This window comes from Tachypleus tridentatus, chromosome 1, assembly GCF_004210375.1.
Source record: "Tachypleus tridentatus isolate NWPU-2018 chromosome 1, ASM421037v1, whole genome shotgun sequence".
Classification (NCBI taxonomy): domain Eukaryota; kingdom Metazoa; phylum Arthropoda; class Merostomata; order Xiphosura; family Limulidae; genus Tachypleus; species Tachypleus tridentatus.
Genome location: NC_134825.1, coordinates 145,768,856 through 145,796,365, shown reverse-complemented (window position 1 = coordinate 145,796,365; position 27,510 = coordinate 145,768,856). Strand labels below are relative to the sequence as shown.

Here is a 27,510-nt window from a genome sequence, read left to right as displayed (position 1 = left end):
ACAATTTTACACTTACTTATCTACAAGTAATTTTAAGTGGTTTGGGACATAAACATTTTGCAGCGTTAATTGTCAGGTTCAACCTATGTGCAAGAAAAACAGAAACCACAGTTATTTTGGACTTCAGATAGATTAGAAATCTTAACAATCATTTCCAATTTGCCAAGTTATAGCATCGGCTTCCTTAGCTATGCACCCAGTGGGTGATGCACAGTTTGCTCTGCAACAATGCCAATACAACTCAGCTAGATAGTGCAAATAATTATTACAAGACATCATAAAGTGAGGGTTACAGTTTCCATTCAGTTCAGCTTTTGAACTCATAAGAACTACGTGCAACCATACAAACTGGCGTGCATCTATTAACATGAGCTTCTGTTCAGTGGCAAAGCGTCTGCCGACTTATAACGTTAGAATCCAGGTTTTCGATAGCTGTGGTGGGCATATCACAGATAGTCCCTTTTGTAGTTTCGTAATTAACTTCAAAACAAGAAATGTTAATTAAATGGCTATAGCATGATGTAGTATATACATTCTATCATGAAGTTAATTAACTGGCTATAACAGGATGTAATATATACATTCTATCATGAAGTTAATTACATGGCTATAACAGGATATAGTATATACATTCTATCATTAAAAAGCCTGCACTAAGGTAGTTTGAGGCCCTGGCGCACTCTCTTTTTTGAAGCCCTTTGAATGGGATACAAACATATTTAAAGTTAATTATAATTAATAGATATTAAGCTAATTACAGAATATGAGCTAATTATTCAAAACAAATTGCAATATCATGCATCTAACTTTTAAGAATGACATATTAAAATTAAATGATAGTAACAATTATTATTTACTCGTACAACATGGCAAGTTAGAATGAATTAGGTGAATAAAAAACTATTGTTATTGTACAAAGTTATGGAAGCATGCAAAAACATTGCCCTAAAATTGGTTTTCCCTGCTTTGACAGAAGCTAAATCTCTAATTATATCTTCATAATCTATTTGCCTGAGCAATGGCACCCTCATGGCCACGTGGTTAAGGCACTCGACTCGTAATCCGAGGGTCGCGGGTTCAAATCTCCATCTCACCAAACATGCTCGCCCTTTCAGCCATGAGAGCGTTATAATGTCACGGTCAATCCCACCATTTGTTGGTAAAAGAGTAGCCCAAGAGTTGACAGTGGGTAATGATGACAAGCTGCTTTCCATCCAGTCTTACACTGTTAAATGAGGGACATCTAGTGGAGATAGCCCTTGTGTAGCTTTGCGCGAAATTCAAAACAAACAAATAAAACCTTTCTATTGTAAGCAAGCAAAAGGCATTTAAGGGTTCATTTAACATCAAAGCTCGTAATTCATTTTTTACTCTAACCATTTTGGAAAAAGCTCTCTTTGCAACGCAATTCACGGCGAGTAAACACAGTTATATTCTTACTACTACCCCAACATTAAGAACGGAATTCAGTTTGTGTTTCTGATTGTTGTGATGCATTGCTGGGAGGATGGTATTTCATTATCAAAAATTTTGCAAACTATACCATTTTATCAAGAAAAGAGCTGTCTGGAGTGTATATGTCCTCTAATATTTTCCAAACACATTTGTAATATGTCAACGACCAGTATTAACTTTTTTACGCAAAACTTCTGATATCCATAAAAACCAATTTCATGTTCAAAACTCTCATTGTTTGCCACTTCTTTTTTCCTCTTTCTAGAAATCTCACTCATAAATTGTTCTTATGCTATATTTGAAAGCTGATAAAATTAAATTTCGATTCTACTAAATTAATCCCGTCTGTATTGAATAAAAATAGATCAAATAACAGAAGAAATATGAAGATTTATTGAGAAAAAGATTGAGCTACACTGACGGTCCAGATTATCATTATAAAACCCATACCGCTTGAAGCCCTGGAGCAACTGAGCAACGATTAATGCGGCCTTGGTCATGAAATACCACTTCATAGTTGGAAAGTAACAAACACGTTATTTTAGCTGCTCCTCTACTGATTAACCTCAAGGTTATGGGAATACCAAGGGATCCCAATATTTGGGCCCTGCTACTTGATAGCAGAGTGACAAGTTGCAGTAGACAACTAGGTCCTTTACAACTCATTGTGGTTCTAGCAGCATGCCTCCCATCTCAGAGATTTTCTATATACAATGGATACCATCATCACCTTTTAATGCTCACTGCCTTTTCTGTCAGTGAAACATTTCCAGCTAGTGGAATTAGTGCAACAGTTGATACACCTACAGTAGTCATCAGAGGATTCAATTCCACTTCATTTTACTGACTTCAGACAGAAAGTCACTCCTACAATTTTCAGTCGTTCATGCTATCTGTCATCTGAGGATTATGTTTAAGGATGCTGTCTGGTAACAGTTCTATAGATTACAAGTTGTAGTTCTCATTTTGAGTTTGGAACCAGGTACATATTGGAGACGTGACTTTTTATAGCAGTAGCAGAAATCCATCATTCAGGAGAAGACTTTTCTTGCCCTTCCCCAGCATGTCTGTGGACTCACAGCGCTAGAACCAAGCTTTGTGCTTAATTCCAAACATTCAGTTGAAAAAAAAAAGAGAGACTTTTCATTGACTTTGCTACTATTTCAGATCATGGTCTCCTCAAAATTGAACCCCTCTTTGTGCATTAAACTTTTCGGTTCGAAAATGACATTTTCAGGTTTTATAGAAGTACACAGCCTATGTGACACAAGATAACAAAGACGCATGGAAAAATACATTGTCAAAGGTTAGCATAACTCTACAAAACAGCGTGGTCATAGAAAAAGATTTCTCTCTACTTTACTCCTGATATTTTAAGATTTACTGATTACCAGAAAGAACCGGAGATTTGATAAAAAATCCATCATAAAGCTATAAGTGAATATTTGACTATATGTGTTAAAACAAACACGATTTAAAACAAGGTAAAGTCAATCTTTATTTACTTACAAGATAAATCACAAACGAGTGCATGAAGAGGATATTCAGCACTTCTCTCTTACTGTATAAAGATCTTACCAAGAATAATTCTAGATCAAGCTTATATATTATAATGTTATATACCCAAAGCAGTAACGTTATTACTCTCAAAATGCAAATGCTTTCCATATTACTGATCATCTCATAGGTCAAAGAAGTAGGACGTAGCGTCCAAACATTTCTAAAGACGATGATGTTGATAGAGGATGTAGATACACAATCAACACTAGATTTTAATGAAATTATCTCTGAAAAAAATCTCATAAATATGTAACTGGGACACACTCCTAGACTGTGTAACTAGTACATGATATAACATCCTTAATTTTTAATGCGAGTTTTCTATATATGATTGTCTGTAAATACTAGGAAATATCGTATATCTTTAAAATATTCATTTACTAATCAGTTTAGTTTTCTAGTTAGAAAGAAAGGAAAGTATGATACGTTTAAGTTCTATATTTAGTAGATCAAGAAAATTTGTTGATCGGAAAACATTCTGTAACTTGAAATCTTTAAGACGTAGATGCTATGAGTTAAATGTAATTTTATTATTTGGAACTTATGAAAACCTTTCTGATACTTCTTGGCTCATTGTATACTTGTCTTAATAAGTCAATGGTTAATTTAACTACATCATACAAAAATGGTGAAAACATATATTAATTCTGCTTTTTTTTTTTTACTAAATGCTAATCGATTACCACTCTGAGAAGCATTTTCTCAAATATATTTATGAATTATGTAAATTAATATTCAAAAATATTATGTTATTCATAAATATACATAATAACTATTTTAATACTTATAACAACTTATCTTGAATAGTTCAAAGGTTTCGTGGCAAAAACAAAATTCAAAACAACAAATAACCGGTTTTTAGCAACTTTTTATGTCTTATAATGCTGAAATTTAGATTCAATACCTACAATAGGCAGCCCAAGAAAAAGATGAAATGAATAAATTGGTTCTCGCTGGATTCGGTACTATTCTGGAGTAATTTAAAAAATTGTATGTATAAGGTGAAAAAGAAACAAACTTTTAAATTATTGTTTTTAGTATTATATTATAATTCTAATTAAAAATAAACTTATTAAGAACATATTTCTTAGATTAATGCTTGTTTTCTTTCTATATTCTGTTTATTCATCAGCTTTTTTAGTGAAGTTAACGTAGAGGAAATAGTTAAAATACTATCATGTACTCGAGCATGCTTACAAAATGTATTGATGTTGCTCTCCTTTGTAATGTTTTTATTTGAACTGATTTCTTGACAAGTTTATTTGAGAAAAATACACACGAATAGCTGCAATTTGATTCATTGATTTAAGTAAGCGTTCAAAGTATTTGACTGAGTTTTTGGAATTAATGTGTAAACGAATGAAATAAGAAAGGATAAATATTTAAAATAAAATGGGCAAAATATTTGTTTTTAAAAGCTGAAGGTTGAATTCGTACTCGCATATAGTAATTGACATTACATATTCCGATTTATTCAACTGTTAATACTGAAGTTTTCCTTGCTGTGATATGGATAACCTCAATGCGAAAAATACTGATCCAGCTTCCAAAGTCTTTTTTCTATAAAAATGGGAACAAAATTGTTACAGAGAAAGCAGCTCGATTTAAAACATCAGAATACTTTCTTTGTCCAGTGAGCAACATCAATCCGTAACATTGTTCCGTGACAGCATTGGACAACTATCAGATTCAATTGACATCATAGTTCAACCTGCCTAACATTGCAATCCTACGAGGATGATGATTGTTAACCTTCCAATTGGATTTAGCACATCATGGTGGAAGTATCTGGGTTGCACTATCCATTGCTGGAGTTCTCACTGCAGTTATTGCTGTAGACTTTTTCCTCTCCAAAGGCTGGTTTGAGGTTACTGCTTAAAAGCATATGAGTTTGATGGTGTCCAAAACTTGCATGTAATATTACCTAAGCTCCTTGAGAAGTCCCTCATTGAATTTCCCATGTAAATGGCACAAATCATTCTCTGGGTGCTGATTTTTTTTCCAAGCTTTGAAATGGGACCAATAAACAATACAATTTTTCTCTGAGAGGAAATAAGTGATGTAGCTCGTATACGAAGAATTCCAGTTGTCATCAAGCTCCTTATCCATATGTTTGACAATATCATCTAAATTCAGAACCAGGTTTTGTACAGCTTGTTCCTGAGTCGATACATTTCAAGTAGTTAACAGACTGAAACATATAAGAAACCAATCCAAATCCCATTTCACCGTCATCTGAGTAAGTGGTCTGCTTGGACCCACTCAGAGAGTTACGTTATCTCGGACATAGCCTCTCTCTCATAATTTCAATGAATTCCAAGAACATTATCATCCTGAAAGGAACCTTGTCCCATGAATGCCCATTACCTTATCTACTAGGAAATCCTCTGACTGGCAGAATTCCTTTCACCAGTGACATGCCGAGCGTCTGTACATTAATTTTTGATAGTCTTGATCAGAGCTTAAGCATTATGACTAGTAATGACCTGAGTGTTAGTACCTCCCAACATAGTCTCAAACTCCCCAGATGTCAATCTGTACTTGGAAAACCTCAATCATTAGTGCTTCTCTTTTGCCATAGGTACTAATTGTTCAAGTAGTCTGGGTGCACCAGATGTGAGCAGGTTTCTCTGAGTCAGCAAATGTCAATGGCCGTCACAACATCGGCAAAATTCCTATGTTTTTTGAAAATTTCTATGTCACTAAAGCAGGTAGAAAACGGATGATATGCCTGCATGTCACATTGCAATAGAGATATACTTCTTTCATGAACCACTCATAAATTTAGTACAGCTATTAATTCACTGTAAATTATTTATGCACAAAATCTTCCTATATAATTTATTTTAGTCATTTATTGGATCCCTGGTGGCTAATGAAACCATTATTTAGGGTTTGATTTACATAGTACACTCTGGATAGGTAATTCATTGTATAGATATTTGTTAGAAAAATAATACATTTTGGAAGACCCTACAATACACTATTGCTTTATTTTCCGGTAAATTAATTTCCCCAAAAGGAAATATGTTAATCAGATATTTGATGGGAGGGACTATAAGGTATATTGCAGAGTAATGCTCAGTTCCCCTAAAAGTAACTGAATTTGTATTATAAAGTAGCTGAACAAGTCACAAACTGTAATGTACAATGAAAACAATCTTTATTAATTTTACAAACAGACACCACATGTCTACTTGATGACTGACAGTTGACTTTACTGGAATAGTGAATTGGTCAGGCTGGACTTACGTCTTCAAGATATGTTTTTAAATTGTACAATTCACTGAAGATGATGTTCCAATATGTCTCAACTTCACGTTCCTTATTAAATATTGATAACATTAGACTTATCCAATGCAACTTGTACTGACCACATAACACAAGAAAAGTGGTAAGCTCATCTACCATTAGAGGACAATAGTGCGTTTCACAGTCATAATTCTCATGGAAACTATGTTTCGTCTCCACAGGAAAGAAAAAAGATGAAAAACAGTTTGGAAAAAGGCATCTAAACGGATTTTTTATCACTGTATTTTATGCTAAAACTGCAAGTACCTGAAATAAAAGGAAAAATGAAAAACTATTAAAATGAAGTATAAGATATAGTACACCACTAAAATGAGTACATGTAAAGAACTGAATGTTTATATTATGAATACACAGAATAGTAAGATTATTTGAACATACATTATATATTGAAAATAAAATGTTGCAGTGTAATTTTCTTGCAACACTCTTGTGTGGGGTTAGAAAATAGAAGGTTAAAAGGGAAAAGGTCATAGGATGAGATAAATTACCACATGTAAATATAAGTATATTCCACTTTAATTTTGAGGTTGACACTGATGTATAACTAGCCAACATGATTATCTCAGACTAGACTTGACTATCTCTGAAAAGATCATCATTTTATATCAGCTTCTCACAAACATAACTTCCAAACCATTAAGTTGAAGCTGGAAAGAAGTCTGCTGAAAATCTCAAAGCAAACCAAAGATATAAGTGACAACATAAAGTCAGAGTAGCTGTCAAAGAAAACTAAGAGGCCAACAGATCGTGACTGCAACGAAATTAAAATAAATTTGAAGGACAAATTGTAACCTGAAGTCAAAATAAGGATGTTAATATATATATATAAGAATAAAAGCTCATGTGCAACAACTGTAACCTCCATTTAAGTTGCTGGGTGAATACACCCATGTACTGCATAACTGTAGATGATATGATAGTATCTACAAAATATAAATAAAAGCTGGGTAGAGTATGCAGTAAGTGAATATGTGTTGGACACTGTAAGGGCAACTTTAAACCAGAATTATACATATAAAAGGCTAAAATAATGAGGAAAAATAAAATGTAAAGATCAATATAGCGTGGGAACAAGCTACAAAGTTAGTTTTAATTATAAGCTAAGTTGTTATTGTTGTAACGCTTAAAGTATAATTTATAAAATGAATGAGTTTAAAACACTGGTCGGAATAGAGTATTCTGATGTAATAATAATATCTCATACTTGAATAAATATAGACACAATGGGAGAACTTATTTTAAATCCAGTGTTATAAGTTTTTAATAGGGATGGAATACCAAAAGTAGGGGAAAAATATCTTAATGTGAGTTACAACCTGTTCAAATTGAGGATATGAAAGCTTATAGCAATGAGGTTGAACCTATTTGGGTTTCTGATAGTGATTATTAGGGAGAAGAATTATAGTTGGAATTTATTACAAGCTACGAGATGAAACTGACAAAATTAATAAGGAACTCTATGAGGAGATAAAAAATTAAGTGGCTATTTTGACTAGAAACTGTACCTACAATTTAGTGGTGTCGCAATGGGTAATAGAGTCGCTATTATTTGCTTTTAATATTTATGTCCTTGTCGCGAGTTTTCTTACCGTTTCTCCAATGTATGTATCGTTGCAGAAAAATGGAATTTCATGGATGACGTTTTTGAGATTCTCTTTGGTAGGTCGCTGTTTGTTTTTTACCAGAATGAACCTTAAGGTATTGTAGGATTTCCACCGGTATTATATGTTGAATTTTTTGGCTATGCGTTTGAGTTTTTCACTGAAATGTTGTAGGTATAGTAGGTATATGTTATGTTATTTCTAATTAACGAGAATATCGTGAAGAGAATGAAAACTGTAATCAGAAAATCTGAATTGACAATGAAAGTTGTATAACGACCAGCTTCTCCTCTGACAATTCAATTTTCCAAATGTTTGTACACTAACCTGCAATGTAACAAAGCCTAATGTCTTACAAAAACATGTCTGCAATCTTAGAATGGCTATTTTGGCGCCAATACTATTTACAAGTTTGCATGTCACATCTGCCATCACACCTACAAGAATAGAACATATTGACTTTCTTTATAAATGACAATAAGAAAGAAGTGTGGTTGCAAATCACGTTTTACCTCATCATGGACAAATAAAACCTGACATAAAATCCACCATTCTCTGTGCATATCTTTACCAAAGACATTAAGTACACTGACAGAAAATTCAAAGCTCTTCCCATTGAACAACTACAACCATAGATGAAGATGGACAAAAGGATGGCGCCAAGAATTTTAAATTTATAATTTCTGTATTTTTATAATTTTTATCTTGTATTTTGTTATTTCAGTCTTTAACTTTGATAGAGTTTTTTTTTTGCTACAGGTAACTTGTAATTAGTTCAACAACTAACATATAGATAATCAATTATAACAAGGCAAGCACTACTATCCTCACCTTATAGCATATCTTAACCTCACTTTTTATAGCTGACTAAACTAAAAGTTTTAAATCAATATTGACTAACAAAGATATAGAAAAGTGCAGTGGGTGCAGTCAAACATTGGTAAATTCCATTGAGAGTCAACCAAAATTAGGTTTGTTTTTGAATTTCGCGCAAAGATACGAGAAGATTATCAGCGTTAGCTGTCCCTAATTTAAAAGCGTAAGATTACATGGAAAACAGCTAGTCATCGCCACCCACGGCCAACTTTTGGGTTACTCTTTCACCAATAATTAAACGTACATGATAATGTCCCTACAGCTGAGAGGGTGAACATGTTTGGTGTAACGAACATTCAAACCCGCGACTCTCAGATTAGTAGTCAAGTGCCATAACCACTTTGCCATGCCGGGCCCCGAAAATTAAGAATATTCATGAAATGAATTCGTATCGTATTCATAGAATAATAATTAGTAAAAGTCGGTTAGCGTTTCGGTAACATTATTTTCCAATGATGGCTGCTTTGCCATGTTGCTAGCAACAACAGTATAACCTAATACTGTCGTAATTCTATGTACTGGAAAAATATTTGTTTATTTCTAAATGTATAGTCTCCGTTGATTAAAGAGGTTTTTGTTTTTCACTACAAATGTTGGATGTAACAGAAATAGCCTAATTCAGAAACGACTTAAGTTTAAAATTTAATCGATATTTTTACTTTCATGATAAATTTGACGCACTTGGCTCTAGGCTAAGTGATCCCACACTTCGTCTTTATTTTAGGCCACTGGTTCCAAACCTATGCGCCACTGTGCCCCAGGATATTTCAAATTTTCGAGGAAAACACAGCGATATCGACATCTGTCGGACACTGCGCGAACTACTAGCTCGAGGTAGTTCACAGTTTTAGCAGTAGATAGCGCTACATTCCTTTCGATGACGTTCTCGAATGTTTGAGATATGTTTTTGTTTAATTATACTTTCGGCTACATCAGTAACTTCTTGAACTTTGTTTCTTAGATTTTGTACATAAATACCTGTCGACTCTCCGAGTCCGTCAATAATCCAAATAACTGAAGGGTTTGTGATCAAGAGTCTGTGAGGTCTAGCAAAGTTCAGTGAATTATTTTGTTGATTTTTAGTCCTTGTGCATAAAAATGAAAAGATTTTTGAACATTAATAAGAAGTTGGTCGTGAAGAAAAGAATGGCGAACCACATACTAGTGGCAAAGTTGTGAAAAAACGGAAATATGACGATAGTTATCTAAATTTTGGTTTTACTGCAGTAGATGTCAATCATGAAAGGTGTCCACAGTGTGTATTATGTCTAAAAGATTTGGCTTCAAAATGCATGCTTCCAAGTAAATTAAAACATCAGTTAGAGATCAATCATCCTAGCACGGGTAAAAAAATCCCGTGATTATTTTACCAGAAAGTTAAAGAAATGAAAGAACAAAAAAGTACATTTTTGAAACAAGCATCAATACCAAGCAATGCTTTTCCAGCATCCTAAAAGGTGGCATATAGAGTCGTGGAATGTAAAAAGCCTCAATGATCAGCTAATTGAAACAAATGAAAGGGAAGAAATTCGGGTTACAACTATATGAGGTGACAGATGGTAACAAGGAGGCTCATTTGATCTGCTACATGCAGTCTGTGGATGGTAACAAAATTGTGAAAGACCGACTTTGTAAAAGTATCACTGCAGGTACAAAGGCTCAAGATTTGTTTGAGATCCCTGACTCATTTATGTGTGAAAACAACTTAAACTGGACTAAGTGCATTGGCATCTGTACTAATGATAGTTGCTCTATGTCTGGCTGTTATGGAGGACTGCAGGCACTCATAAGAAGCAAAGCTCTTGATGCACTGTGGACCCACTGTATAATCCACAGGGAAGCCCTTGCGTCAAAACACCTGAGTCCTCCACTGAACCTGGAAAGTGTGTTGAAAGTTGTGAACTTTATAAAAACTCGGTCACAGAAGGCGAGGTTTTAAAAAAGCTGTGTGAGGACATGGGATGTGAGCACAAATCTTTGTTGTACTATTGTAGCTCGTGATAACTCTCCAGTGTGTTCGAATTACGACAGGAGCTCTACTCTTATCTCGAAGAAGAAAAACACGAATGTGCTAAAAACTTCTTGAATACTGATTTTTTTGCCAAAATTAGTGTACCTGTGCGATATCTTCGAAAAACTGAATGCGTTGAATCTCTCTCTGCAGGGAAGTAACACACACATTTTGAAACTCACAGAGAAGGAAAAAGTTACTACTATGGAGAAGAAAAATAAATGAAGATGGTGGCAAAGGCTGTTTCCTCCTCTTGCAGTGGTTTGTTACATCTAATGAAGTTAATTTGACCCACCAACTAAATTCTGTTTTTGAGGAGCGCCTAACACAGCTCAGTGACTGCCTTGAAAATTACTTTCCAGAAGATATGGAGAAGTTTGTATGGCTACAAGACCCATTCAAGGCTAAGGCCCCATCTGAATTTACCTCTGCAGAAGAAGAAAATATTGAGCTGTATTCTGACAAGACTTTAACAGCAAAATATGACAGCATGTAACAAAGGTTTGGATATCAGTAAAATAAGAATATCCACTGCTAAGTGCTAAAGCTCAGAGAATACTAATTCCATTTGCGACGTCATATCTCTGCGAAGCTGTGTTTTCAGCGGTTGCTGTGACAACAAGCATGTACCGCAAAATATTGTACGGAACAGGAAATGAGGGTGGCGGTGTACAATCTTATTCCAAGGTTCGGGAAGTTGTGCAGTGCCTAACAGACGCATTAGTAATTGTGGTTATTTAAAAATGAAATAAAAATATTGTTTTTACTTTCAATTTACGTGCATTATTCTTTCAAACGGCTACTAAGTTGTTAGAACATCATTACTTAAGTATTACGTTGCGTGGACCTAACTGCTTAATAAACGAAACTGTTAAGTTTTTCTCTTTGCCTAGGGGCGCCGTGAAAAATTACTGAGGCACTAAAGATGTCATGAAACGAGAAAGTTTGGGATACGCTGTATTAGGCTTATTATACCAACTCTCACGAGGTTTCGCGGCAGCACCCTTCTCCCCTTCCATACGTTAAAACATATTCAGAATATCTTTTACTTTGAATTGCACTAGGACTATTTGTGCCAGCCATCCATAATTCAGTAGTGACAGACTAGAGGGAAGGCAACTAGTCAACACCACCCAGCGAACACTAATGGGCTATCTTTTTCCAATGAGTAATAAAATTGACCATAATACATAACACCCTTACGACTAAAAGGGCAAGCAAATTTGGTGTGACAGGAAATGTAGCCCGCGACTCTCATATTGTGAGTTGAGTCCCATAACTACCAGGATATGCCAGGCCCCAAGCAAAGAAATAAAGATATATTAGGGATATAGAATATTGAAGAAAATATGATTACTATAACAATCTGTTTCAACTTTTTGGGATTAAATATATAAAACGAAAATATAAGTTATAACCTGAATTATGAATTAAATCACTTAATATTCCAGTTTATATTCAATGGATACAAATATTTAATGACAAAGAGCAATTTATATAATAAATAAACTTTATCTATTCTCGTAAGCTGCACTTTTACGGAAAATGATTTTCTCCTTAATGTCAAGTAATTGGATAGATGAGAGTACCAAACTGAGAATGCAATGAATTAAGGCGTAAGTTTGTGCCAAAGAAAATTTAATATGACCTGCGGAGGGTTTCTAAAATATAATAGTAAAACTGAGCAAACCGACTTGATAAAAAGCGCCACGAACACTAAAAAGTACACTTTTAAGTTCAAAGTTGTTAAATAATAAAGTTTATTTTTGATGTGTAATTTATATTACTATACAATCAATAAACATTTTTTATAAAAATAAAAAAATGATAAGCAAATAACTTTTATATGGTATATCGTCGTAGAATCACGTTGCCATTTCCTTTCTGTTGTCGTTGTTAGGCTAGTTTCCAGGCAACAGATAAAATCTACTTAAAGCTTAAAAATTCCTGTTGGCATTACAGATTAAATTCATATTAGATTAAGAAAATCGTACAAAAATTAAATACTTTATTAATAAACTAAGCATATATTTAAAAATTTTGAAACTTAAAAATTGTAACAACAAGTTTCACAATCACAGACAGCTTCAACTTCTAACAGAATGTTATTTATCATAAAAAATTGACTAGTTTTTACCTTAAAATTTAACTTGAGCAGTAGTTTATCCAGTTCAACTAACTTCATTTTAGTTAATAATTTATTAATTTTACAATAAAAATTTTGAAATAGATATAATCCCCTGTTCTACAAGTGTAACATAAAAAATAATATATCCTATAATTATTTCTTTAAAAACTTTATTAGTACTACTTTTATTAAAGAGAAAAAAATTATGAGCTAAAACGTAGTAAATAATGTTCCTCATACATGAAATATGAAGTTTGAATTTCTCATTTTAAAAACTATATTTAAAACAATGTAAGTTAATAATCCATACTTTGTTATTATTAAAGAATTATTAGTACTTGATTCTTTGATGATTCCCACATTATTTCTGCTTATTTTCATTTATAATCATGTATCTATATCATTATGTTTTAATATGAACACTGTTGGTTCACACTACAAAATTATAAACAATGACATATTTTGCCACAAATTACAGATTAAAGATCAACATTTTGCTACTAGTTAACTGAAATAACCAGGGCAAATACACTATATTTATAAAACAAAACTGTTATGTTATTGTTTCTGAATAATATTCAAGCATGTCCACTTCATTATTTTTCCACTCAATTTTTAGCTTCTCTCTCTCTCTTGTCATGGAATTATATTTTTATAGCATTCCTGAAAAAAAAAGTGCATTAAACAAAATTATTTTATTTTTACTATTACATTAGTATGTATTCTTTTAAACCAGTTCTTTGATTTTGTAACTTTTATAAGACTTGTATGGTAAGTGTAGTAGTTTTGTGAGAGCCTATTGTGTATAACACTGACAAATATTTATACATTTTATGAAAATGGTTTAACACTAACAAAGTATTAAAAATTTAAATATACTGTAATAAAACTAGTGATCTTGTAAAAAAATCAAAGATTTCAACCAAACAAAATAAGAGTAAGTCAAGTTCAAGAAAGTGAATGAATGCCAAAGCTGTTATGTAAATGTAACCCACAGTTACAGAACTTTCCAACAAATGGAGGAAATAGAAGTAAAATATTATAAAATATCCCAACTTTATATAAATATTGGAGGTTGCAATTGGACAAGAACAGGATATAACTTAAAAGAGACCTTCATCTTCTTTTGTACATGTTTGTTACAAAAGTAACTAATTGTGATTCAAGATTTGATCTTGAATCAAATGGGTTATTTTTTCCCAACATTAACACAATTGGTATGGATTATAGTTATATCAGAAACCTAATTCAACTTGGGTTAGTTATTTAACATATAACACAAAATGACATAAATGTATGTGAATATCACTGCACTCAGATTAGGGTCATTATAACATAAACTCACCCTCCCAAAAAAAGGAACAGCATAAAATGCACATGATATCCTTTTTTTTTCCAAGCAATATCACATTTACAAGTCAAAGGACTCTGGACCTGAAATCAATTGAGACTCAATCAAACATACAATCACTACCATTTAGTCACAATATTAACACTCACACCTTCACTGGCATGCAATCCCAGTATTAACATTCACACCTTCATTAAGATGTAGTTACAATATTAACAATAAGTCCTTCACTAACATGCACTTACAATGTTGACCATCACATCTTCATTAATGTGCAGTCACAATATTAATCCACTCAAAACAGCTAGGACATATATATTTCCCAATGCTTTAACCCTTTCACACTATAACTGTTACAAATGTTTCTCATTGTCAACAGTTATGCCTTTCTCTGCTGTATCCAGGTTCATCATCTTGACAATCATCACTAGATGGAGAGCTAGCATCCTCTTATCTCATTTTCTCTTCATTACCACATAGTTAAATACTACGTGACTCACTTTCACTACCTCCTAAGTTATCTCAATTAAATGGTGCTCTAACAATGCAGATATGGTTGGCGCACAGCTACTGTACGTTCTGCTTATGAATCTTGTTGGTTACTGAAGAGATGAATGGAAAACATTGAAGGAAACCACAAATCAACATTAGCTGGAATGCCAGTAAATATTATCCAACTCATTTTACTCCCATATATCATATACAGCAATTCAGATTGACAACAGGAAATATTTATCTCAGTTGCAGTACAAGGGGGTTGAAAACACTAGGAAACATAGGTCTCATTTGCATTAAAAAGATTAAAAAGCCTTCATTAGCACATATTCACAATATTAAAAACCACACCTTTACTAGTATACAAATACTATTAACACTGGCATCTTCATTAGCATGCTATCACAATATTAACAACTGCACCTTCACTAGTATGCAGAAAATTAACAATCAACCCTTTACAAGGGTGCAGTCACAGTGTCAGTAATAATCCTTCAGTAAGATACAATGACAATATTAATAAACCTTCACTAGCATGTACATCAAACACTTTAACAAATTCCATTTCATACAATATACGGAAACTGGCGTGAAGGTATAGAAAATGTATAATGATGATTTAGCTCAGATAATCAGGGTTCTTCAGGGAATTATTATGCCTAATGATATAATACGTAATATATACAAATATTGAGAGCCAGACCATCATTTAGACCTTTCTTATAAACCTATCTTCTTGTTCACCCTTTTGTTCTCATACCTTCAAAAAGTTTCTAGATTATCAGCCATACTCAACCAAAATAATTTGTCACATGTACATACACATCCCTATTATTTCAGAACTTTCTGAAATATTGTAATATAACAATAAACATTCAAACACCAGTAATGTTTTACCTGAAAACCTGTTTATCTCACTATTCATAAACAATGTGAATATAGCTGTAAATGTTTATTGTCCATATAATCATTTAAAGCATCACAAAATAAAGAAATAACTGACCCTCAAAATAAAAATGTAATAATATTCTCTCTGAAAAAGCACAAAATACTCAGATTTGCAGTTTTAAGGAATCCAGGTATTAGAACAAATAAGAAAAAAATAATGAAAAGCTTATGTGGTACTTTTGTCCTTTCAAATTGTTTAACTGTTATAACTACACAGTAAAATATAATCTAATACCCAAATCAATAAACCCAATTAATGAAGTTACATGAACACAACATTCTAATCTATAAAACCAAAGAAAATCCATACGATAAAACCCACTATATTACAAGACAAAAAAATAAATAATCATCCATTTGAAATTACTGTTATCAGTTATTCTATGTAATAAAGTCTCATGTGACAATACTCAATTAGCTGTACGTAATCAGTTAATGAGTGTGTAAGTTAACTGTTTATCAAACTCTGCCAATCCCCCAGCTCTATGATTGAAAATAAGAAAAATATTTCTACATGTAGTTTAAGGTGGGTTGTTAAATAGGAAATGGGACAGCTACTTCAGTGAATAAAATGTCCCATTACTTTCTCATGGAAATTAAATGTACATGTTCTATATGTTGTGGAAAGCAGTGGTATCACATATTGAAAATAAACACATTTTTAATGATAATATACACTTCTTGCTACATATAGTGAATTATCTTAACCATAATTATGTCACATATTTCAGTACAAGTATCATGTAGTTTCATATCTACTAAATATCAATATTAAGTCTTGACAGTTTATACATCATGTCCAATAACTTTGTTGTTGATTTTCTTGGCACTCAGCAAGCACTGGAAACATGAACAAAGGAACCAGAGAAATAATAACCTTTTACTGCTGTTTCTTTAAGTTGTTTACAGAAAGAAAGCAATGACAGAAAACTACAGAAAGTTAAAAGTTTAATTGCATTTTAACTACACATAACTTAGAACTCACATAGAGCTTTATCAGTTTGAACCAAATGTAAAGTAAAATATTATCTTTAAACTTTCTTATAAAGTTTAACAAAATGAAAATATTAGACAAGCAAAGCTATGTCTATATACTTAAAAAACTAATTTTGATAATTTTTTTTTCATGAGAATGCAAATTATTTGTCTATAAACCTATATAAAAGATGCCTGAAAATTATTCTAATGTATTATTAAAACTGATTTCTGGATGTGTGCAAGGTTTTATCAAGTATGTTCCACCCAACCATGATATTTCATGTACATAGTGATGTATGTCTTGACAGACTGTAAGGCCACCTAATAATCATTACAACACAAACAGGTGCAAGGTCTTTCAAACATATGTAATATATTTTGTTACTTTCTGTGCACATGCACATACTCATCTATTTAAATGTAAAATGTTATCAAACATTTGTTAAGAATAGTGAAGATGTTATGCACATACAGTTTGTAAGGTGTGACAGGTGCAAGAAAATGTTTTTAGCAACTCAGAATTGAAATGCATATTTAAGGAAACAAGTAATGAAGATGTGTAACTTGTATGTAGAGTGTGCATGGTTGAAGGAGAAATTGGAGGCTATCCTAACTAGGGTACAAGCAATGGCTAAAGAAAAAGTAAGTTAATGAGAAATGGCAGCAGGATTTAAAAACTTAAGCTGTTGCATGCCATGACTTTTAGGAAGTTAAAAACAGTAGTAACAGGACTTGTACTGGTGATTTAATTATAGTGAGTAGCTTCTATTAAGTAACAGATTTCAGCCTTTCACTTGTGCAGATGAGAATCTGTGAGAGGGAAAAATAACAAAAGAAAGAGAAATGAAAAACATAAGTAGATTATTGTTGTAGGAGATTCTTTAGTACATCATGTAGACAAATTGTAGAAACTAACTGGATTATGCTATCCAGAGTCTGGGGGGATGATATAATTGATAGAGCAAGTCATATAGTAAAAAGTGTTAACAGGGATGCAGTCTTTGTCATGTACATAGAGAATAATGATGTAGGGAGGGGTAGGTCAGAGAAATTTATATTTAAGTGCAACACATTTAAAGAAAAGAGCCATGATAACTTAATTCTGTCAAGGATAATGCCAATTAAGATTTAATTGTAGAGATAAAGTTATAAACAGCTCTTTAGAGCTGAATGCTAGGCTTAGGTTAATAAGTAAGGGCAAACAGGTTTGTTGGTTGTTTGTGTGGGATCAGTTTAACGGGAAGAGAGTGCTGTTTTTGAAATTGATGATTTACATTTAAACTTGGTACATGCTGGCTTGTTTGCAAAACTCAGCTTTGATGCCAGCTTCAAGCTGTGACAAGACAGTGGTGAAGCCAAAATAATTGAAATTAGTAATAATAAGAGAAAGATATAGTGTAGAAACAAAGTACAAAGTAGTTTTAATAGCAGGATAAAGTGCTATTATTCTAATGCTACAAGTATAAGAAATAAAATGGATGATTAAAGCATTGTTCAAAACAGATGATTTTGATGTAATGGGACAACTGAAACATGGGTTTAAATGTAGATAATTTGATGACAGGAATTAATTTGAAATATAGAGTTATAGATTAATAGGGATGCAATACTTGAAAAAAAAAAAAAAGAGAGTAAGGTGTGTAAATTCATACATAAAATGTGAGTTACATCCTGTTCAAGTTGAAGATATCCAAGCTAACAGAAATGAAATTGAATTTTTTTTTAATAATATAATATTTTGGAACAACAAGGAACCTATTGGTCCATTTTGGCTATTCTGTCATTCAAAGAAAAACTATTAATAAACCAATTTTTAAAAATCTTAAAGCCAGCCCTTATCATTCTTATATTTATCAAGCTTTCTCTAAAACTCACTTAACATCCAAAAGATAACTACCCTGTTAGAAAAATCAAAATGTTTTAACCAAAAATTATTCCTACCCTGCCAAAATGCATAATTGTGTTCCCTAGTCCTACTATTCTTACTGTTAAGTATAAAAAAGACAACACATCAACACTATCAGTTTCCTTGACAATTTTAAACACATCAATGAAATCCTCCTGAACTATTCTTTTTTTTAAAAAGAGAAAACAATTTGAGAGATTTCAACCCCTCCATCCCAGGCACTATTCTAGTAACCCTTTTCTGAACCCTTTCCAACAATTCAATGGCTTTCCTAAGGTATGGGGGCCCAAGACTAAACATATTCCAAATGTGACCTAACCAGTGACCTATACAATGAAATTATAAGCTCTTTAAATTTGTTCTCAATATTTCTATAGATACAACCTAAAATCTTATTTGCTGTACCACTAGCAACAACACATTGCTTTAATGGCTTTAGAGACTAATCAGTTATTACACTAAGATACCTTTGTTTCATGACACTGTTAAGCTTATTCCTATCCAAATTATAATTCAAATTATGATAACACACAAGCATTATTTTGCATTTATTATATTTAAAACCCATTTGCTATTTATTTGCCTAACTCATTAAATGATCTAAATCCTTTTGTAAATTAGCAGCATTCTCTTCACAGTTAGCAACATCCAAGACCTTATATAATCTGCAAGTTTGGATAATTCATTGACCATTCCTTTATTTATATTGTTGTAAATTAAAAAGAGCAAAGGTCCTAACAATGAGCCTTGAAGTTCCCTACATGTGATATTAGTCAAATTTGACTGAGCTCCATTGGTAACAACCCTCTGCCTGTCCAGCCACTCTTCTATCCAATTTGCTACTTCATCCCTCACATTTATAGAGATCTTTTTTTTTTAACAAGCCTTTTATATAGCACCTTCTCAACTACTTTCTGAAAAATCCAGATACATCCCATCTATACTCTTACCCTCAGCTACAAGAGCAGTTACCTTTTCAAAATATATCAAAAGATATGTAAGATAAGATTTTCCCTTCATGAAAATACATTGACTATCCAATAAAATTCTAAATTTTGTTAAATGACTTTGCAATACATCTTTCCTCAGACTTTTGAAAACTTGTCCAACAACTAATGTAAAACTAATAGGTCTATCATTACTGGGACAATTTTTATCACTTTCCTCAGAAAAAGGAGTTACATTAGCTAACATCCAATCCTCTGGTACCTACCCACTATTCTAGAACTGACAAATAATAGCAAAAAGTGGCTCACATATCCAATCTTTAAATTCCTCCAAAACCCTTGAGAAAATGTTATTTGGCCAAGGGACATCGTTCTACAAATTTCCTAATTTTTTCTTAACTAGCTCAGAATTAATGCAGTTGTCTTGTTCAGTCTCATCTCCATCTGTTAACTGTTCAAGACTTGGAATACGAATACTGCTTAAATATTCATTAGAAAAACTCAAAATAAAGCAAAATTTAACAACAAAGCCATCTCAATCATCAGATATGAGCCATCCTTTATAATCCCTTGAGGATCCTACCCTCATTCTTACATTTATATTTACCCTTAATGTATTTAAATAAATCCTTACCATTAATTTTTATATTTTAAGCCAATCTTTTCAAATACATTCTTTTTAATGCCCTAATTTCATGTTTCACCAAATTTCTTGATCATTTAAATCTTCTGTCATATCATTGTTCTAAAGTAATGTATTTTATCTCTCATACTTCTAGCATTACAACAGTGACAATCAAACCTTCCTTATGACTTCTATGCTGAACTTTTCTCTGTTTGTTATTCTTTTTGCATTAAATTCTTCCTGACCCTTACCACTCTGCAGCCCTAGTCTAAACTTCCCTTTCACCTGAGTTAATAGCTGTAGGAAATAAGCCACCCCTACCTTATTTAAATGTAAACCATCCTTTTGAAAAAAGCTCCCTTCTTCTAATGAACTGATCCCACAAGTCCAACCAGCCAATCTGCTCATCCTCACATACTAATATAAGCTTAGTATTTAGCTCTAGTGACCTGCTTATAACTTCATCCTCACAGTTAATTCTTGGCAGGATCCCTTACAAAATTAAGTAATGAGTTTTTTCTTTAAATGGCTTTATGAAACCTCCTGTACTTATTAATTGGCTCCTCTAACCTATCTTTTTCTACATCATCAGCTCCTACATGCACCACAAAAACTGTATCTCTACTAGCTGTCTTTATTATGTCTCCTACTCTGTCAGTTTTATCTTCCACCTGTGCCTCTGGGCAGCATAATACAAGTTTCTTCCCATTTATTCCACAGACTATCCTATTTCTATTTGCATATTATCAACTTCTTATCATCCACATCCCTTATGGTTATAAGGGTATACAGCTTTTAATTGAAGCTTTTCACAGACTACCAGATGAAATTAATAAGAAACTCTACAGTGAGATAAAGAATTCCTAATAAAATTATAATCAAGAAAGGTTTCAATTTCAGGCATAATTACTATAAATCACTAGGATTAAATCATGAGGAATACAGCTTTTAAAAAAATTGTAAAGGGTGGTTTCTTCACCAATTCAGTAAGAGAACCTGTACGGAATGATGTTATTTTAGATTTATTGTTAACTTCTAGCATAAAAATGGCTGATAGTGTGAAAATTGTGGAACATCTGAGTGTGAATGATCATTATTTGATTCAATTTGATGTTCTGCTGCATATAGATATAAGGAATAATGAGACTTTTGGTTCCAAGTTTCAAAACAAAGTTTGAAGAAATTAGGCAAGAATTATTGGCTATTACTTGAGTAACTGAATCAGTTGGAGATACCAATTGGAGGTGAACATTTTTTTCTATAAATTCTGAAATATTCAAGATAGACATGTTTCATATAGAAACAAAAGAATAGCTGTAATTAAAAACCAAGTTGGTTTATACAGAGTATTAAAAATAAAATTAAATAACAGCATTATATACTTAAGAGGTTTAAAATGACTGCAGTGAAGGGAGATTTGGATGGTTACAGAAGATTAAGAAATCAAAATAAATAAATGAAAATAAATTTGTCAAAGAATGTAAAAAGTAATAATAAGAATTTTTTTTACATATATAAATGGTAAGTAAAGTTTTAAGAAATGTGTAGGGCCTTTGAGAAATGATACAGGAAGGATAATGTGTGAGGATTATAGGATGGGTGGATTATTAAAGGCTTTTTATTCAGTTTTTACTATTGAAAATTGAAGCAGTATATATTCCTCATTCAGAAAAGCTCCTAGACAGAAGCAAGATAATTACATTAGTTCTGAGCTTGTTAAAAAAATATGTGGAGTTTAAAAACAGATAAACCTCCTGGACCAGGTTTTATTTACTCGAGGGTTTTCAAGGAGTTTAAGGATTAGATATGCAAGCCATATGGTACTAGTTTCTTAAGCTTTTGAATATTGGACAGGTGCTAGAAGATAGGAAGTTGGATGATATTGCTTCTCTCTTTTTACAGAAGGTGATAAAAATTTTCCCATTATTATAGGCCTGTTAGTCTTATATCATTGTGGAAGAAAGGATGGGTTGTGAATTCTTATAATAAAGTTTAAAATTTTATTGGATAGTCAGCATGGTTTCAGTAGGGTTAAAACCTTGAAAATCTTTGAAGTGGTTATTGCTTACATAGGTAAAGGTATGGGTGTGTATGTGTGTATCTGTATTTTCAGGAAGTATTTGACAAGTTACCACTTAAAAGGTTTGTTTAAGAAGTTATCTCTCTAGGTGTAGGGAACATGGTGGTATACTGGTTAGAAAACTCACGAAGTGGAAGAAAAGGGTTAAGTTATAAACATAGTTCTATTGAACTAGAGCAATGTCATAAGTGGGGTACTTCAGGCTCAGTATTAAGACATTTACTATTTTTGATTTATATCAACAGCATGGATGAAGGATCAGGCAATAAATTTTAAATTTACTGATGATATGAAAGTTTTGGGTGCTGTTTGCCATGAAAAAGATGCTGATGTTTTACTCAATGATTCAGATTACAAATAAATGGCAGATGGAATTTAACTATAATCACAACAAGAAAGTGTGTGTGGGATATCACAAGTTGAATTATAAGTATAATTTTGATTGGAATAACCTTAACAGTGTCTTGGAAGAAAAACACTTAGTGTTTGTTTTTTTCTGAATTTTGCACAAAGCTGCAAGAGGGCTATCTGCACTAGATGTCCATAAGTTAGCAGTACAAAACTAGAGGAAAGGCAGATTTTGCATGTTTTATTTTTATTTTAGAGTTTAATACACTGAATGGACCAGTGTAGATGGACTAACAATTTCACTGTTGTCCTTAATTCACAAATATATATATACACACACACATAAATAAAAAGATCGGTATTTGTGAATTACCATCATGATATTAAAGCATATTTTGATGAGTTATTTTTCTTCATATCAGCAGTGAAATCTCTTAAATGTCACTGAAAAGCTATAACAATGCAAAAAGAGTAAAACATAAATATTAATGAGAGATCAGCAAAACTATAGATCTGTTAGTTTGGTCTTTGGAAAAGTAAGTGCTTAATATGATTCTCAACATGGTTTTTTTAAAGAAATACTTTTCAGGTTTTACAAAGTTAAGTGTGTTTGGATAGACTTCACCTTTCTAGAGGATAGTTTGACTGTTGGTTTTCTAAACTTTCTGAAAACTCTTGATAATATATCTGTAACAAATGAATTATTATGTGGGATGTTTATGAAATTACTGGAAAAAAATAAGTGGATTAAAAATTTGTTTATTGAAAATAAGACTGTTTTTACTTTTTTCCATTTAGAACAGACTCTGAGGGCTCTTGTTTTCCTGAAACTGATTTTTTTGTCATCTGTGTCAATAATATTGATAGCTTCTTCAAAATTTACATTTAAAAATTTAATGATATTAAGATGTTGAACAGATCTTACTGTGTTGAATATATTTCTCTTATTTTTTTAACATCAGTCTTACTACTTTGGTCAGAAGGTGAGAAATTTAACATTGGGAAGTTCAAGGATATGGATTCAGAGAAGTAAAATCTCTGTTAGAGGGGAACTGGTATTGTGGAATAACAAAGGAGAAGAATAAATATCTAGGTGTTATTCTTAATACAATCCTAAAACTCTTAACTGATTATTTAATTGTGATGAAGATTGCACACAGTATTCATATTTATAAGATTTTAATTTAAGACCAAAAATGTTGTTATGATCTGGTACAAGACTCTGGTAGAGCTTCCCTGATAACACAGCATAATTTTGGTTTGTTTGTTTTTTCATAAGAAAAATGTTATCAAAATGTTTGAAAGAATACAGAAATAAGCTACAGAAACTGTATTTGTGTTAAGTAATTTGATCTATGAGAAGAAGTTTAAAGATATGGACATTTTTCAAAGAGCATAGAAGAATTATAGGAAACGTTATTTATCACCTGAAGTTTAACTGTTTGGGCAGACTTCATGTTGGGTGATGGTCTGTAAATGTATATTAACACTATACTAACATTGAATCTTTTAAGATATGAATTACTTCTTTGGCATACTTACATACTATTGACAGAGCACCAGTGTATGAAAATGCTGCCCAGTTTCTCCAGCTGACATTTGCTTCAATTAACTTCAACATTGCTAATCGGAGTGCTTTTGGACCATCTCTGTCTACCAGAAAAAAACGGTAGAAATGATCCATGAAATATGGTGTAGTAGCATCACTGACCAACCAAGGGGATGATACAACACCACATGCTCCAGCAACAAGAAAAGCTCGATACAGACCAAGGATACTATCCATGGTTACCTGTCCACTTCCTGTTTTACAGCAACTGAGGGTAACAAGTGATATATTACAAGAAAGGTACTGTAAATCTCTACTGCATAACAAACCATTACGTTGATTACCATCTGGTGAAAGAAAAAGACATCCTTTCATCAAATAAGTATCAGGAAAGAAAAGGTTCAAAGGATCTTCAACAGAGCAATCTACAGGTTCCACAGTATCTCCATGAGAAACAACATGCAAAATATCCACCTCTTTCATACATTTCATAATCTCTTCTTTAGTTGCTGCATCTTTCTCAATTACACAACAATTTTCTACACCAAAAACATTCTGAACAAATTTCAATTCACTTTCTGCACCTGGAAGTTCTTCTAGTTTCCAACAAGAAGCAGTTTTAGGGTTACCAATGGCAACTACTTTAAGCTTTCTGTTTTTCAAACTTCTTTCTATTTTTTCCAACCGACAACTGAGAATCAGAAAGGTTCGTAAACTTGGGGTATAACTTATAATATAATCTTGAATTAAGTATCTTTTAGATGGGCTAATAAGAGCACAAAAAGGAACTTCAAAGAGCCAGGAACTTGGAATTACAGTAATTCTTGGGGTATTATGATCACCTGGAAGGGGTAGGAACTCTGCAACTGGAGCAATACAAACATCATAGAATAGCCGTAATGCTTCACAGCTCTCATTTTCTATGAAATTAGGAAGTATAACACGTTCCATCTTTCCTGTAGAAGTGGCTTTCTTTTCAAGAGAACATTTGGCTTCATTTGACCCTTGGTAACATTCAGCAACTGTTTTTATCCTAAACTTCTTTCCTTGTGAACTTTGTGTAGAATATCTTGATATCTTAGCAAACAACCTGTCTCGCTCTGTCTTATTGTTTGGAAATATTTTATCCCCAGAAACTTTAGTACAATGGATACTGGGTTCACCTGATTTTAAGAATTCTGTAGGTTTAATTATCCAAATGTACAACCAAGGGTGATCAGCCAACATAACAAGAGAATATACCAAAAATGTTGTATGAAATCTGTTTGCTGTGGAAATGTAGATTGAAGGTATTTCCTCTTTAAGAAACGCATCATCCAGCCCTGATTTAGAGATTATATCTTCTTCTAACAGCCGAGTTTCAATTGTTGACTCTAAGGAGCTTTTAAACTTGTTAGCTAACATATCAGTTAATGCTCTACCATGAGATAGTTCTGAAACTGAAAGAGCTTGTCTACTTTCTCTTTGAATAAGTAACAGGTAAATCAAAAAACTGAATGCTGATATTTGTCTGTTATCAAAACTAGAAACTTTTGATGTATCATCTAGTCCAATTTTTAAACGCAAAGCTTCAGCTTCAATAATACTTTCTTTGGTGTGATACACAGCCTTTACAATGTCTCCTATCAAACTTAAATCCTGTGCAAAATAAAAATTGCCTTTTGAAATATGTGCTTGATCACCATATTGTTTCATTAATCTCAATGCTTTTGCATGAAATGAAACAGCTGTATAGTAACATTTCAAATCTTGAAATATAAGTCCAAAGTTTTCATAACATATTCCAATGAAAAAATTATCTTTTACTTTTTTACTCTCATACAAAGCATCCATTAAAACTCTAGATGCTTCTTTTAAAAGGCCTAGAGAAATAAAAAAATGGCCCATATAAAGTTTTGCCAATCGAGTATCTCTCTTAAGGCCTAAAAGTTTAGTCAAGTCATGATGAGTGGCAGAACATGCCAAAGCAAATTCAACATTGTTTTCTGAAGAACTTAAAAGTTCACTAGCATTTGCAAGATATGGAAGAGTTTTTGTGAATGTTAGAAGGTCTCCATAATCAACAGCAGCCATAACCAATTTTAGATGCCGTTTAAATGCATCATTGTTTCTTCCTTCCACAGCAAAAATGGATCCTAATGAATTTTCTAATTTGAGTTTCTCATACTTTGATGTTTCATTTGCAACAGCTTGCTGAAGAATGTTTTTACTCTTCCCTAAGTCATCACCAACATCATTTGTCATCAATTTATGTTTTAATATTTCTACACTTTTGGAAGAAAAGTTATGGCTGAATGAGGAGATTTTAGTCTTAGGTGACAGCAAGTCTTCAGTGCAACCTAACATATCAGTAACAAAGAAACTGAATATTGCTGGTTCATGTATTTTTTTCCAGGAGGAACACACCAGTTTTGCATGGTTTTTCAATTGTTCATTTTCAGATTTTCAAAGCAATTTCTTTTATTTTAAATATCATTCTTTCTGAATTTTCAAAATCTTCATCTGTTTTATAAAGGCAAAAGAGAGCTGTACAGACATTAATGTACATAACAGACAAATCTGCACCTAACCTGTTATACATCCATTCTGTAAGATCATATGCTTTTGTTGCTATCACCTTTGCAACTTGAATACCCTCAAATTTTCTGTACAGTTCTTGACATTTTATCAAAAGACTAACTATTTTGAAGCCTACAGTTTCCTTTTCCAACAACCGATCCACTATTCTGGCTGCAATTGGTACTGGTAGACTGTTTAAAAACACATCAAATTCCCTTTCATTGGAACAGTCTACATCACATTCATAGTTATAATTAGTAGTACACAAAGGAACTTCTTTTAGTTCAGCAAGTTTATTCATGATCATCTCCTTTAGAAATCTCATGTTCTCACGAGTTTTGGAAAGCTTCGATTCTTCATCCCCAATATAATCCATCACTGAAAGCTTGTGATTATATAAATGTATATTATATTGTGCACTAGGTTAATTAAATGAAAATACGGATCAATCAAAGAATGATTTCAAAATATTACTATTAGTATGGCTAATAGAAAGACTGAAGCGATACAATTAGTTGGTTAGCCGTATTATTGTTTTCTAGCACAAAGTAACTAGGTTATCTGGACCGAGGAATACAGCGCCATACATCACTTTTTCCTTGCTACAGTTCAAAATCAAAACATTAGTCACGTTTTAATTGGCAACATAATCCAGGCAATTTTTAAGTTAAAATTAATTGCACTTTTCCATCTTTTAGAAAATATATATTTATATCTATCCAACACATGTTCTGGATAATAAACAGGAGAGATCCAGCTGAAATTAATCACCAAAACTTGA

The 27,510-nt window shown here is 32.5% G+C and overlaps 1 protein-coding gene across 2 annotated transcripts; it reads right to left on the bottom strand.

Moving 5' to 3' along the window:
* Positions 1-6,161: 6,161 nt before the first annotated feature.
* On the bottom strand, positions 6,162-26,516 carry LOC143226189 (uncharacterized). Of its 2 annotated transcripts, none has more exons than XM_076456818.1 (2): positions 24,164-26,516; positions 6,162-6,573 (listed from the first exon to the last, which is right to left on the bottom strand). In XM_076456818.1, exons 1-2 carry the CDS (start codon positions 26,514-26,516, stop codon positions 6,527-6,529), a joined length of 2,400 nt encoding a protein of 799 aa, XP_076312933.1. In that variant the 3' UTR covers positions 6,162-6,526. The 2 variants fall into 2 exon arrangements, with proteins under 2 accessions (XP_076312933.1, XP_076312944.1); XM_076456829.1 differs by lacking the exon at positions 6,162-6,573 and adding an exon at positions 12,559-13,606.
* Positions 26,517-27,510: the final 994 nt, after the last annotated feature.